Below are 15323 nucleotides of genomic sequence, written 5' to 3' on the forward strand. Positions count from 1 at the left end.
AAGACACGAAACGAGCGGTTTGTGTGAGAAAACGAACAGTATTTATATCGTTTTTACCTCTTATACACAGCCATGTCGAAGTGATCTGATCTGACGTGTACGCAGACTGGTGCATAGATATATACACACTAGATGTCGCCTTGTCTACGGCAGTTCATTGGAACGAATGTCTTTAATGCGACATCTAGTGTATATATCTATGCACCAGTCTGCGTACACGTCAGATCAGATCACTCGGACATGGCTGTGTATAAGAGGTAAAAACGATATAAATACTATTTGTTTTCTCACACAAACCGCTCGTTTCGTGTCTTAGGCCATCAATGTGTACTTACGATGGGGAATTGTTTTAATTTGGACTCTGTGCATGCTCTTTGAGACAGTGACCATAGACCTGCATTATATGACTGACAGACAAGAACGGTTTGACCTAAAAATATCAAAATTGAAACTACTGCGGAAAAAAAGACACCTACATCTTGGATGCCCTTGAGGTAAGCTAAAACATACCAAAAATTAATTTCAAAGTGAACTATCCCTTTAAAGGTTTATTCTCTAATCAACTGAAAAAAAGAAAAGATTAAAAGATCAATCTTGGTAATTAATCTTCAGATTGTTCAAATGAAGAATGCAATGCATCAGAAAATCTATATTTCATGCTGATATTCAGACCAACAGCAAGACTGCATGAGTGTTATAGCACTTGTAGCAATACTTCAATAAACAAGAAGTTAACTTGCGTTAAAAGTGTTGCTAGTTACTATTTACTTTATCTGTTAATTATAATGGATAGTCTGGGTACAGTGAGTTACTATCAGGATGAGTCTGTCTAGACAAAAATGTTGTACCTCAGACCAGTTGATGTGTGTTTTCCCTTAAATGTTATTGGATTCCTCATAGACGCTTCACTCCTCATGGACACACAGCTGGACTCCGGTGGGTTTGACTTCTGTCTGCAACTTTGGCTTCAATAGAACAGACAATTTAAAAATAACAGATATGACAGAATAGACAAGAATTCATATTGATAATTTTACATGTAGATCAACTTTATATAGACTATCTATCTATCTATCTATCTATCTATCTATCTATCTATCTATCTATCTATCTGTCTGTCTGTATATCTATTAATCTATCTATCTATCTATCTATCTATCTGTCTGTCTATCTATCTATCTATCTATCTATCTATTCATCTATCTATCTATCTATCTATCTATCTATCTATCTATCTATCTGTCTGTCTATCTATCTATCTATCTATCTATCTATCATCTATCTAGCTATCTAGCTATCTGTCTGTCTATCTATCTATCTATCTATCTATCTATCTATCTATCTATCTATCTATCTATCTATCTATTCATCTATCCATCCATCTATCTAGCTATCTGTCTATCTATCTGTCTATCTATCTATCTATCTATCTGTCTATCTATCTATCTATCTATCTATCTATCTGTCTATCTATCTATCTATCTATCTATCTATCTGTCTATCTATCCGTCTATCTATCTATCTATCTATCTATCTATCTATCTATCTATCTATCTGTCTATCCATCTATCTATCTATCTATCTATCTATCTATCTATCTATCTATCTATCTATCTGTCTGTCTGTCTGTCTGTCTGTCTGTCTGTCTGTCTGTCTGTCTGTCTATCTATCTATCTATCTATCTATCTATCTATCTATCTATCTATCTATCCATCTACAGTATCTATCAAATGTTGTACCTCAGATCAGTTGATGTGTGTTTTCCCTTAAAGTTGTATGGATTCCCCATAGACGCGTCACTCTTCATGGACACACAGCTGGACTCCGGTGAGATTGATCTGTCACCCTTAAACTGACTTTAATAGAACAGAGATAACAGAATAGAGACAAGAATCAACTTGGCTGATTTAACATGAAAATAAATCCCACATGAGAAGATTGTCTATTACAGTTTTTCTCAGTCGCTTTGGTGCATTTCTCACATCACTATTTACATTTGCACAACAGTTAATGCAGTTCTCAAAACAATTAGTACAAACTGCAAAACCTAGTTGATAACCTGCAAAAGCGTGTCACTTGCTCAAAATGGAGATAGCTCATCCCTCAAAAGCAAGTATTCATGTCAATGAAAGTGTCAGTGTCATCAAGATGAAAAGTCCTGACACCATTGTTTATGAACAAGATAGTCAAATGGCTTTGTCATGTTTTCATTATGACAGTTTACTCTGTAAATGTTTTCCAATGCAAAAAAAGTCAGATCTTGGTGACACTACCTGAAAATGCTCAAGACAGCACTATATACTATTTGCACAGCCATCTGAAAAATACAGTTACTGTAAGTTACACATTACTGTATTTAGTGAGGTAACTGAGTACAAGACACTGAATATGTATGTTTCACATTTTTACTGCATATGCTCTTTGCAATTCTAATTTGTTCACAGCATTGTGCAAAAGAAAAAATACACCCTTATTTACAACAAACATAAACTCCCTTTGGGTAGAGCTGTGCACAACTGGAAACAATATTGCAGTAGGGGAGACCAGGGACAGTTGCAACACTTTTTGCATTTCTCTCAATTACTCAGAGACTATTTGACATAGACCAACCAAATTTGAATATATTAAACTTGCATCTGTCTGCTAATTACCCATACCATTTAAAGATGATTATATATGACATATCGTTCACAGTATTTATTTGAATGGAAGAAGTCAGATGTTGCAACAGACCCCGACCCAGGGACGGTTGCAACATGTTAAAAATACCTTAAATTTCATTAATTAACTTAAGCTTTTTGTCTCATTGAGCAAAGAATTCTGAAAATATTAACTGTTTTAGGCCTAAGATAATATTATAGTATTATTTATTTCAATAATATTATTTGTAGCCTATTATTTATTTATTTAGTCATATTTATCAAATAACAGTTATTGAGTTTTGTTTGTTCATGTGTAGAACATAGGCCTACATAGATTCAGTGTGCAGGTGTTACAGATGCTATTCAATCTCTCCATATTTCAGTGTCAGACAGGAAGAATTTAACAATTTGCAATGCAACAAACTTTTATTAAACATGCAATTTATAACATGTTGCAACCGTCCCCGACCCTATCAGCCATGACAGAACATCATACGCCTGCTAGACACACTGACTTTGACACATGCTAACCATGTCACTTAGAAGTCAACAAAACAATAATTCAAACGAAGTAAGTTTTGATTAATTCATACAAAATTTCAGGACAGTATGACAAAAATATATCTCATGAAAAAATGTACGTTCATACCTCCAAAACAAGTTTTGTTCAATAAATGCAGCAGCAGATGTTGAATATGTCTACTGTCTTCTTAGTGGGTGGAGGGTCTAACTGGGCATGTGCAGTATGAGTGTCATCACTCTAGCTTGTTTCTGATTGGAGAAAAATGACATGTTGCAACCATCCCCTGTTGCAACTGTCCCCGGTCTCCCCTACATATTGGAACTGAACATACAACATACATAGTACTGTAATCATTCATGCACATCCAGACGTTCCTCTCTGTCTGGTATAGGCATACTGTCTATGGGACATTTTCAGGAAAAAAAGATTTTAATTTTTTTTGTCAAATTTGCTTGACAGATTTTGACAACAAGTTCAACATTTTTGTATGTAATGACTCAAGCAATGAAATGAGGACTATTAGTTTTATATGGAATGACTGTTCAGCATTCACAAGTATAGTTAATTTTGACTGACATGACATAAGCAAATGATGATGTTATAAAACAGCAGAGAGTTGTATGAAAGCAATTGATGCATGTCCAAAAGCATTTGCAATTTTTTGAAAGGAATGAGAAACTGCTACTATGATGTGCACAAATGACTAAATGTTGTGGAGGTTGAACTAACTGTTGTGCAAATGTAAATAGTGATGTGAGAAATGCACAAAAGCGACTGAGAAAAACTGTAAGACAGTATGTTGAAGAGTGATGAGACTGTCCAAGGATAATGTCATATATCATCTAGCTGTCTACTGTATCTGTGTGTCTTTGGACAGTGTTTAAAGACCCTGAGTGGCTCCAACTACTGTATATCCCGGCACCAGAATATGATAGAGACAACAGATCACTATACCAACCCTGGCAAACACACACAACACCCTGTTATGTGCAGAAAATGAGTCTTCTATAACATTAAGATCATATGAAGATTGAAGTACCTGAATCCTGGAGAAGAATCTCCATGTCTGAATGTGTGTGTGTCGTCCATGATTCATTCAGTCTTCATGAAGCTGCTCGAGTAAGAGATCAGAAACACTCATTCACACACACTCAAACACAATACATTTCATTTCCTTCAGTGTTTATGGAGACAAAACTAATCCGATTTCTGATTTCTAATCATTAATTATTAGACATTATCAACATTTAATTCCTGGTTTAATGTGATTTTCAATCATGTTAATGAATGTTCAGAACTGGTATAATCTGAATCAGCAGATTCACTTCTTCAGTCAGATCTGTCACGTTTGCACCAGTATTTCATCTGTGTGTGTTTTAAACAGAAATATCTCGGCTGAACAGACTGGGAAGTTTGTAACACTAGAGTTTAATGTTCTTCCACTGAAGCCTCAAATATTGTACAAATGGGACAGTTTACTGTAAGCCCACATTTAATACATCTGTGAAACTGACTAACATACGCAGCTATTTGTTCAAGATCTTTTCCAACTAAGATAAAATATTGGTTTAGTTTAATTAAATGTTCATAAATGTTAATTAAATCTTCTGACATTACCTAAAGGGAGTTTGTAACAATAGCACTTTGTACAACTTTGTACTTGACATTCATTTTCACAGAAAATTATATCAAAGTTTTAGACACACAGTAGGCCTACAAAACATTTTTTTAAACAAACACAACAGATGTTAAAGAGAAAAATGTTACAACACTGTGGTTTCTAGAGATTTTGACTGTAATGTTCCCCTATTTGTACCGAAAATTATGTATAGGCCTACATAAAAAGTGAATTTTAAAATGTAGGGTCTAGCCTATATGTCGATGTCCAAAGACAATTACGACAAACATGTATAAGTTTTAAAATAAAAACGTATATTAAGTATTTCATGTGTAGGCCTAATTTATTTTAATATTTCATGGTTACTTACGTTGTTGAGGAAGTAATTTCCATCCGCCACACCGGAACACTTACTCTGAATATAAGTTATTAAAAACCTCGAGTTTTCCATCAACAGCATATAAAATCGCACATAAACATACATATTCAAACATTTATTGATACTTGGACGATCAGTTGCTCTTATTTGAAGATTCTTAAACCCGGGTGTAAAATGGCGCTCGTAAATAAATCTCATGGTAGGCCTACCGGTACTTTCACTTTCACTTTCGCAGCACAATATGTTCGATCAACATTAATAAAACGATGTTGGCATTTGTACAACTCTTCAAAGAAAAACAAGGCGCCGTACGTCAGTTGATATGAAGACACGAAACCCATTTGTTTATACTTTTTTTTTATGTCACTATAACAAAACAACAACAACAAAAAAAAAACAGTACGTGGCGCGCATGCGCTTTGCGCGAGAGAACTTACTGGTAACCACAGCCACCGTTCAACGCAATATACAAAACATCACATTCTTTTTTCTTTTTTTTTTATATTTCTTGTGGTTATGATGATGAATCCAGTGTGTTTTTGGACATGAAGCAGTAATACTGTAGTCCAGCATCTGATCTCTAAAGAGCTTCATGGGTAAAGATGGCGCTAGATTATGTGATCAGAACTGTGTAAAATACACACATGCTATCATTTAGATATGGCACAGCAGGTTTTAGCTCATATCGGTCTCAGATGGTGATGGATTCATCATCTAGTGTCAAAGCTGCTCAGATCCTGGAGAAAATATTAGCAGAGCCCTTTTCTGCTCTTCTTTACTGGAAAGATCTGCAGATGAAAACACACACATTTGTGTATTGAGTCTTTTTTTTAATTGCTGGATATAGTTTTCATGCTAGCTTAAGAATATAGTTTATCTAACATATCTAATATTTATCACATAAGATTGTAAGTAATGTGAGAATATGTGTGTAAAGTGTGTAATATCTGCTCTTTTCTCATGTGAAACTGTGAGGTGTTCTGAACACGACATAGAGACAGTGCAGTCGAGCGATAGTGTCCCCCTGAACCATGTCATCCAGGCATATCGAGCCCCGGGACAAAACATCATCTACAGAAAGAGAAAACATCCCAACATCACTGTCAGCATCAGAGAAGCTCAGAGCCGCCGCAGTAGTCAGCTGATGTCACATGGTGGCGCTGTTCTACAACATCACTATCAGCATCAGAGAAGCTCAGAGCCGCAGTAGTCAGCTGATGACACATGGTGGCGCTGTTCTACAACATCACTATCAGCATCAGAGAAGCTCAGAGCCGCCGCAGTAGTCAGCTGATGTCACATGGTGGCGCTGTTCTACAACATCACTATCAGCATCAGAGAAGCTCAGAGCCGCAGTAGTCAGCTGATGACACATGGTGGCGCTGTTCTACAACATCACTATCAGCATCAGAGAAGCTCAGAGCAGCAGTAGTCAGCTGATGACACATGGTGGCGCTGTTCTACAACATCACTATCAGCATCACAGAAGCTCAGAGCCGCAGTAGTCAGCTGATGACACATGGTGGCGCTGTTCTACAACATCACTATCAGCATCAGAGAAGCTCAGAGCCGCAGTAGTCAGCTGATGACACATGGTGGCGCTGTTCTACAACATCACTATCAGCATCAGAGAAGCTCAGAGCCGCAGTAGTCAGCTGATGACACATGGTGGCGCTGTTCTACAACATCACTATCAGCATCAGAGAAGCTCAGAGCCGCAGTAGTCAGCTGATGACACATGGTGGCGCTGTTATATAACATCACTATCAGCATCAGAGAAGCTCAGAGCAGCAGTAGTCAGCTGATGACACATGGTGGCGCTGTTCTACAACAAAACACATCAGCATTAAAATACACAGTGGAGGACAGAAACACTGGAGCTGACAGCCAGTCCAGCATTAAAGAAATATTATGTTTCACTCAGATATTTTTCAGCAGCTTCAACTCTGTTTGAGAGCTCAAGATTGCAGTGTAACATTCAGCAAAATCGGTAGGGTTACAAATATGTTAAAATGGGGTCAGACTTTACTGTGTGAGATCGTTTAGTGGTTAAATGGATGAGACATATACAGAGATAAGATTAAATAAGAATGGTGTATTTACAATGTTCACATGAGACTTTAAAACAAAACAATTAAACCAGAAAAACTCAGTCTGTTAAAAGCATACAGTCCAAATCACCATTCCCTAAAACAGTCCAAGAATCCTAGTGTGTTGATAAGTCCCAATTTGAATGTCCACCAGTGTATGTACAATCCAAGAATAGTGTAATCCAAAAGTCTGAAGTTGTTTCTTAAAGGTAAGTCCACAGGTTGACACTTAAACTATCCATTTAAGTGTCCTTAACATTTCCTGTAATTCTTTCTGCACACCATTTAATTTAGTTCCTTGGTCTGTTCTAATAGTTGTAACTGGATCTCTTCTGGCTATGAATCTCCTTATATAATTTATACAGGAGTCTTGCTACTTCAAGATGCTACGGAAGAGGATTAGGGCCAAGCAATAATAAAAAAATAAATCCATCTCGAGATTAAAGTAATTGTAATTCGAGATTAAACTCATTAAATTTCGAGAAAAAAAGTCGAAATAGGCTACAATCTTGAGAATAAACTCATTAAATATCGAGAATAAAGTCGTTGTGTTTCGAGAAAAAACTCGTTAAATTTCGAGAAAAAAAACTCTAAATACAATCTTGAGAATAAACTCATTAAATTTCGAGAATAAAGTCGTTGTGTTTCGATAAAAAACTCGTTAAATTTTGAGAAAAAAAACCTCTAAATACAATCTTGAGAATAAACTCATTAAATTTCGAGAATAAAGTCGTTGTGTTTCGAGAAAAAAACTCGTTAAATTTCGAGAAAAAAAGTCGAAATAATCGTGAAATGTCTTCCAATTGTTAAACAGCTATTATTCTAAAAAGATAATAGAAATAGTACAATGTGGTAAATGGCATTTTCTCTAACAGGTTAAATACATTTAAATACATTAAGGTTAAGCAGACATTAATCAAACCAGAATATAACAAAAGTACAGGAATAGTCAACGCATTCTATTTTTAGAGTCTTTCTATAATATTCCATCATTGATGAATAGAAGTCAGAGCTGTGGTAGTGCTAAGTTTCAGTTACTAACAGTCTTGCATTACTCTTAAACAGCCAATAAATAAAAGTTTTTAGTCTATGAAGTTTGTTTATGGCTTTATGGTTTTTGTTTTGTTTATGGCTCATTTTTTTAATCCACCACCCCCAGCTGTTCCTGGAGCGTTCTTCAGGTGTTCCTCCATTTCTGCATCAGTGTCTGAGTCTGGAGCATTTGGGCTCCACCTCGTCACAGCATCTGAGGGAAGAGAATATGGTTTTAAAAAAAGAAAAAGGCTAATTTTTAGGTAAATGACGTACTTTTTTTGAAAATGTCGGAAAATAACCATGTTGGATTTTCCAATGTTTCACCATGTTCCACCTGGTGGAAATTACTATTTAGTCGGATCTCTAAAACTTGTCATTACACTAATTGTTGTTTGCTTTTTAAATATATTATCCAAAGCTGGCAAACAAGAAGACATTCAAAATTCACAGTTTTGAAATCCTTTTTGATCACTGCCGAGCACCGTACGTACAGTGTACACTTTTATTACTGAATGCTGGAAAGTATTTACAAGAACAATATTTCATCACAGCTCCACCTCAGCGAACAAAAATGGGAAAGAGAAGAAAGCAAGGCCGTTATTGTGGCAGCAATATATGATACAATTTTAAAATATGTAGGCTAGGCTTATTACTAGGCTAATACTCAGAGCGAGACAGAAACCTCTTTCAAATGGAAACATGCTAACAATGGGAATTTGCGCGATATATATATTGTGAGCGATATATATATTAAATAGACCATATAATGACTAAAAGGCACATAGATTATGTCTTCTAAATATAACAATGAAATACGTGAGGAAAGTGTAAATATACACACAGACATCTTTACGAGTTAGTTCGTATTGTCACTCGCATACATTAACTTTTACACATGCTTTTCTAGACACTCAAAGACGCTTTACAGTGAGACATTTCAAATGATACCAAACATGAACAGTGTTGTACGATCCCAGCATGTGAGATGGGGGAAAAGGAGTGAAGGGAAAGAGATGTAGATTAAGATGATACTGAGGTGAGACTTGCGTCTCGGATGGGGATGTTCATTTCAAATGTTCATTTCCAGAGACGTCCTTTGTCTTCTCAGGGAGTGGACGTTCCTCAACCAGACGGCCCCGCATTTTATAGTTTCTCCAGTCTTACAGAATCCTCTGTTCTGAAGGCAGATTACATGTACTCAGTGACGTCACTAGATGATCTGGACTACCGTTCTCTTTCTTTTATTGGGACCGGTGGTAGAAATCATGATCTGCGTTCCTGTTAGGGCTGCACGATTTGGGGAAAATGTCATATTGCGATAAAAGAGGTCAATATTGCGATTGCGATATGCAATATAATAAACAAATGGTTTCATGAGTCAACTTGCTTGGTTCTCAAGGAAAATAAATGCACACACAGATTAGTGATAATCTGCCTAAAGAAAAAAGTTCTTTAGTCAAGAGCAGTGAGTGTTTTTCTCTGTTCCCTTTGTTCTTTGATTAACTTTAGCGACAGATATAATTAGTGGCTACTGTGTACTGTCCCTTTAAGAGCAGCCGCTGCTGTCAGAGACGCGGATCTCACACGCGCCTCATTCTCTCACGAGTCACAACTCTTCACGTTCATCATAAGACTACTCTTATGTTATGAAGATACTCGACAAAAAGACATTTTGGCATAATTGTGTGAGTTATTGTTCGTTCAAGCTTGAAAGAGAACTGTATTCTGGGCTGTTTTGTGCGCACACACGATATTAGCGCGAGTCTTTCTGTGTGTCACAGTCAGGACATTCACAGGCAGCGCGTTCATTTTGGCATACATGTGTTGTTCGTTCTACCGCGAAAGAGAAAGAGAACTTGATACTGGCGCGCGTCTATCTGTGGGTCGTGTGAGTGTGTGTGTCAGGAGGACATTCACTGACAGCGCGTTCTTTTTTGTCTTATCGCGTATGAATGGTTTAAAAGCATTTGCATGAATAAGAGCGGGATCATGATGTAACACTAGCCAAAGGATGCCAAAAATTAACAGATGCTGCGTTAATTGCGTTAACAGCGCTAATTTGTTTATTTAATATGAAATCGCAGCATTTTGTGTCATATAATCGCGTAGGCTTGACATCGCGATTGCGATACGATTAATCGTGCAGCACTAGTTCCTGTTCTTACGTTGGTGTTTTATCATGACAGCAACCGTAATCCCAGCCAGCAGAACCAGCAGAGCTCCACACACACACACAATAACCCAGAACTCTACAGCTGGAAGGAGGAAGGAGGGAAGAGAACAGTTTTTCTTCTTAAATGTTTTTATTTTTATTTTATTAAACTCACTGCTTAAAGATTGTGTAAATATCTCAGTGCCTCCTCTTTTACTATGTTGTTCATCAGTTTTGTCATCATCTGTATCCAGTGTTTCCAGATTGTCTGTACCAGATTCTGTAAAGGAGAATCAGCATCAATTTTCTGTTCAAATCCTGATTTTAAAAAATCAGCTCAAATATCTCTCCTCATCCACTGATCTTCTCTCACCTGTGACTGAGACTGTGATCAAGGTTTCTCCTTCAAAATCCAGAACTCTGTATGTTCCAGTGTCAGTGACTGTAAACTCATTAATGATCAGAGTCATGTCTCTGTCGGTCAGTGGATCAGTCCTGCGATCTTTCCTCCACACCTCTGTCCAGCCTGAGCTTCTTCTGTTCTGATACTCCACTTTACCAGCATTGATCAACACAACATCCAACTCCAGATCCTCTCCTTCCTGCACAGAGATCTCATCTGAGGAGGAACACAGACATTATTGATTATTATAATGTGTCAATCAGTCAAGGCCATAATGACAAATTTAGAATTAAAGGAACCAAATGTAATAATTTAAAAACCAGCCACTGAAAATCCTACAATGGAATCATCTAATCTGAATATTGGATAATTGTTCATTTGTTACATTTCATGTTTTTGCTGATCACAGGCCAAACACAATAGTTATTAAACTCTTAACATTTTCAGGAAATCGTGAAAGCACACGCTGATGGTTTGATCAGTTTTGACTTTACCATTAATATGAAGATGATATTCCCTGATCTGTGGCTCCAGCTCTTCCTGATCATCACTGTAATAGACTATTAAAGTGTATTTCCCAGCATCACTGAAGATCAGATCCTCGATGATGATGTCACATGATCCTTCTTTAAACACTCGTTCATCTGCACTCTTACATTCTTCATTCTCACAAGCAAAGATGTTTCTTGACCGTTTGTTAAATACAACAAGAGAAATGTCTCTGTCCTCAGATTCACACGACAGGGTGACGTGTTCTCCTGTTTTCCCCGTCACAGATATATGATTGTTTCCTTCAGCTGGGGATTCTGCAAACACAGAGCATAGAATCAAATTAATTCAATACAAAGAATCAATACTGAAAAACACATTTACTCTTTCTCTATATTCTCCGCAGTATAGAGAAGTAGTCATGGTGTGTGATGATGTAATATAGCCTACTGAATTTATGAACAAAAATGATACTGACCACTATATATGATAAAGCAAAACAGCAGGAGATTCAAGCATCTGAACCTGAAGAGAAACAGAAGAGCTGGTTTATGTCACAGATTCAGGCTAATAAATCACAAACACATTTATACAGGGATAAAACGCTTTCCTCAGCGGTAAAATATGACTAAACATTGACTGATTTAGTCTGAACATTTAACAAATGTCGATCTTACATGATAAAAATGACAAATAAGAAACATCAAACTATAATCTGAATCTTTATGTAATAGATCTCAAAGAAACAACAGGCTTTAGAAATTTGGTGATAATCTAATAATGGTATTAATAACCCCAATAATAAAAACCATCATCATAATTGTTATGTCTGCATCAATATGCTATAATAACATATACTACATAAACATACACCGGTGGAACCGGAGACATGACTGCACTGTTTTCACTGCTTTATTCGGCACAACAGCAACACCACGGGGCTGCCCTCTAGTGGCGTGTCTTGAGATCACGGGTGTGGCCAATCAGTGCCAGAGTTTAATTGCCTAAAATAAAAAAAATCTTGCTAATTTTATTTAAATATAGCCAAAATAGCTCCTTGTCGCGAAACATAAAAAAATCGCAAAAATTTACGACAAAATCCCATTGGCAACACTGCGCGACACACAGGCTGCAGTAACGCCCCGTGACCACCAGATGGACATGTCATGATTTCTATTCTTTGCTGAAGAAAATCAGGAACTGATTTAATTTAGCTTAATTCTCGCAATAACTAGGCATATCATCATAATGCAGTCAATCAGGAAACATGTGAAACCATATTTTGTTGTTCTAAACGCATGAAGGACATCATTGAACATAGTTATGAAAGAGTTTTATCATTGGTAATGATCAGGTTTCCTGCCAGAAAATGCACAACATGTATTATTATTATTTCTTAGTTTTAATGCTGTTTATTTGATCAGAACTCTCAACAATACATTTAACTTTGAAGACATTTTATTTAATCAAGGTTTATGTGCTATTATGACATTTAAATTGTATCCTAAACTCAGTTTATATTATGTTTTCTCCAATCTGAACTCTTAACCGATCAGAAGATCCTCGTACTGACAAATCTGGAGAGACATTGATAAAAACCCATCCTTTTTAACTTGATAGCTATTTGAGGTTGATATGTTAATTTCATGAATGTTTGAAATAGAATTTATATACCTGTATGTGATTTGCATAATCCAAAAAGAAAACACACAGAAGAAGAAAATGACTTTCTCCATTGTGTCAGTCGTTCGTAAAGGTGTCCATCAAACTAAGGTTTTAGTCCCCATAGATATGAACACACTTAATTAAGGTAGGCTATATTATATCTAACCAGAGGTCACGACCATTACAATAGAAATGAAATGACAAACTTAACTTCTTCTAATGGTAACTTTGCATAATCATGATGTAGTTTCCCACATACACTTAGTTAGAATAATACAATAATTAGAGGTTGATGCTCACCCTATATAGATTGATCTAACAACACAAACCCATTATTATCCTCTACAGCCTCACACTGTTGAACAAGTCCTGTTCCTTAATACAAATCTTTCATTTCTTAAATTACCCACAAAATAAAATGTTCACAAGCACTTCACCATTCCACAATCATTTTCTTTAATTTTGATATATGCCTACATGAGCCTTGCCTGAACTCATAGGATTAGGACTGAGGCTAAAGTTTATGTGAATAAGGCTGCATATGTTGATCAAAGCAGATTAAATTCATAAATTCATTCATACAGTTGTTTGTTCATACATTGTGTAAGAACTACATCAACACTAACACATGAATTATGAGGATTAATTTTATTGCTTTGTGGTTTACAGAGCACAAACCCACATAGCAATTTTTTTCTGGCCCAGCTCCGGTCCACACAATCACTTTTCCCTCGGCCCAAGTACCACAAAGAATGACGGCCATGAAGTGGCCCAGAACTGGATTAAAGTGACACATGGGCCATAACTGGCCCGAATATCAGCCAGTTAGTCACCTTTAACTGGCCTTGAACTGGGCCAAAACAGGTTTTATTATTGGTACCAATTCTCAGCCATAAGTTAACCATATCGACACCACCCTTTAACCAGAAACCCCAAAACTGAGCCATAACCCAGCCTAATCTTACCCAAACCATGTGAACAAATAAGGCACAAGAAAATTCAATTCTCAAAAATAGTTTATTTAACAATAGGCACAAGCCAATAATAATAAATTATTATTATTTTCTATTTTTTTAGTACATTCAAAGCTTAACATCTTATTACCACCTCAAAATGCATTTAATTTCTAAATGTTCTGGTCTGTGTTAAACAGTAGTTTACTTATTATAGTAATGCACAAGCCAAAAAACAGCCTGAACTGCCAACTATGTACAACATTTTTCAATTCTAACTAAATGAATCTATCAATGAATCTAGCACTGAAATTTAAACATATTATAATGTAATTTTACTCTCAACAAACATAGAGCAAATTTAAAAAATTACTTAAAACAAATGTGCACATCCGAATGTTTGTATGTGTGAGGGAGAAAGTGATTTATGAGTGTCCTCAGGAAGTGAAGTACAGCTCCTCTTTTCTCCTCAAGCGCTCTCCTTCCTCCATCTCTATTAGGACAAGCTGAAGCCATCTTTGTATTGTTGCTTCTATCTCCTGATCAGTGGCATGTGTCAGACGATTCTTTCCTCACAGCAGATAAAAGACAAAATACTAAATTAATAAATACATATACAAATATTCATCCACCTACTGTAAATACATTTAGGTAACAAATTAAAATAAGGTTGCTTCGGTTAAATTTTATAGAGGAAATGATTGCTTATAGTGTGGCACTATTGAATGACCCGCAGGCCGGACTATCGCACCCACCGCGTCATAATGCAGGGGAAACTGTAAAATGAACTGCAGCAGTGCTAAACTTGCATCATAAAACTATAAATGTATGAATTAAACTCACTGAGACTGTCGACAGTTTCTTTTCCATGCATCATTTTATTATATCCATGTTTGTGGTTAGTTACAGTCAAATCATATAAAACAGTGAAATCGCCCTCGAACTCTTCTGTCTTTCCTGCACTCGAGACGGTGACGGGAGCTCCACTGAAAGGCTTCTTTCCTATTGGTTGTCGCTCGCGAAAATCGCTTCACATTTGCATAAAGTTGAAATTTAGTTGCTGTGTGTGGTTGTTAAATAAAGTGTCTTGTGTTTATGCTCAAGTGGTCTAAGTGATATGTTAATAACAATATTATGGTGTTTTCTGGCTCAAAGAGGAAAAACTCACTGAATGCATTTTGTGATGTTGCCCAGCAAGCAATAGCCGTCATAGTCCGGCTATGTGTAACCCACTTTTAGCCCAAATAACATTTAATCTGGATAAATGTATTTTTTTCCAAAATAACTTGTGAGATGTATGATATTCCATCATGTAAGCAAAGTCAACTGTGATTACAAGTTGTTTGGTTTGCTTTATTTTGCATGTTATATGTG

At 36.3% G+C, this 15323-nt stretch overlaps 2 protein-coding genes across 2 annotated transcripts in view; both read right to left on the reverse strand.

Moving 5' to 3' along the window:
• Positions 1-15323, reverse strand: part of LOC309511316 (uncharacterized protein) — a 142136-nt gene that overhangs the window by 20450 nt on the left and 106363 nt on the right. The gene's annotated exons all lie outside the window — the stretch shown is intronic.
• LOC309510712 (uncharacterized protein) lies at positions 10165-12920 on the reverse strand (the record flags this gene model as incomplete). The annotated part of the gene is made up of 5 exons (XM_082185584.1): positions 10165-10542; positions 10657-10719; positions 10813-11058; positions 11337-11648; positions 12881-12920. 5 exons carry the CDS (start codon positions 12918-12920, stop codon positions 10436-10438), a joined length of 768 nt encoding a protein of 255 aa, XP_082041710.1. The 3' UTR covers positions 10165-10435.

The sequence above is a fragment of the Leuciscus leuciscus genome (assembly GCF_965113295.1).
Source record: "Leuciscus leuciscus genome assembly, chromosome: 12".
NCBI lineage: Eukaryota > Metazoa > Chordata > Actinopteri > Cypriniformes > Leuciscidae > Leuciscus > Leuciscus leuciscus.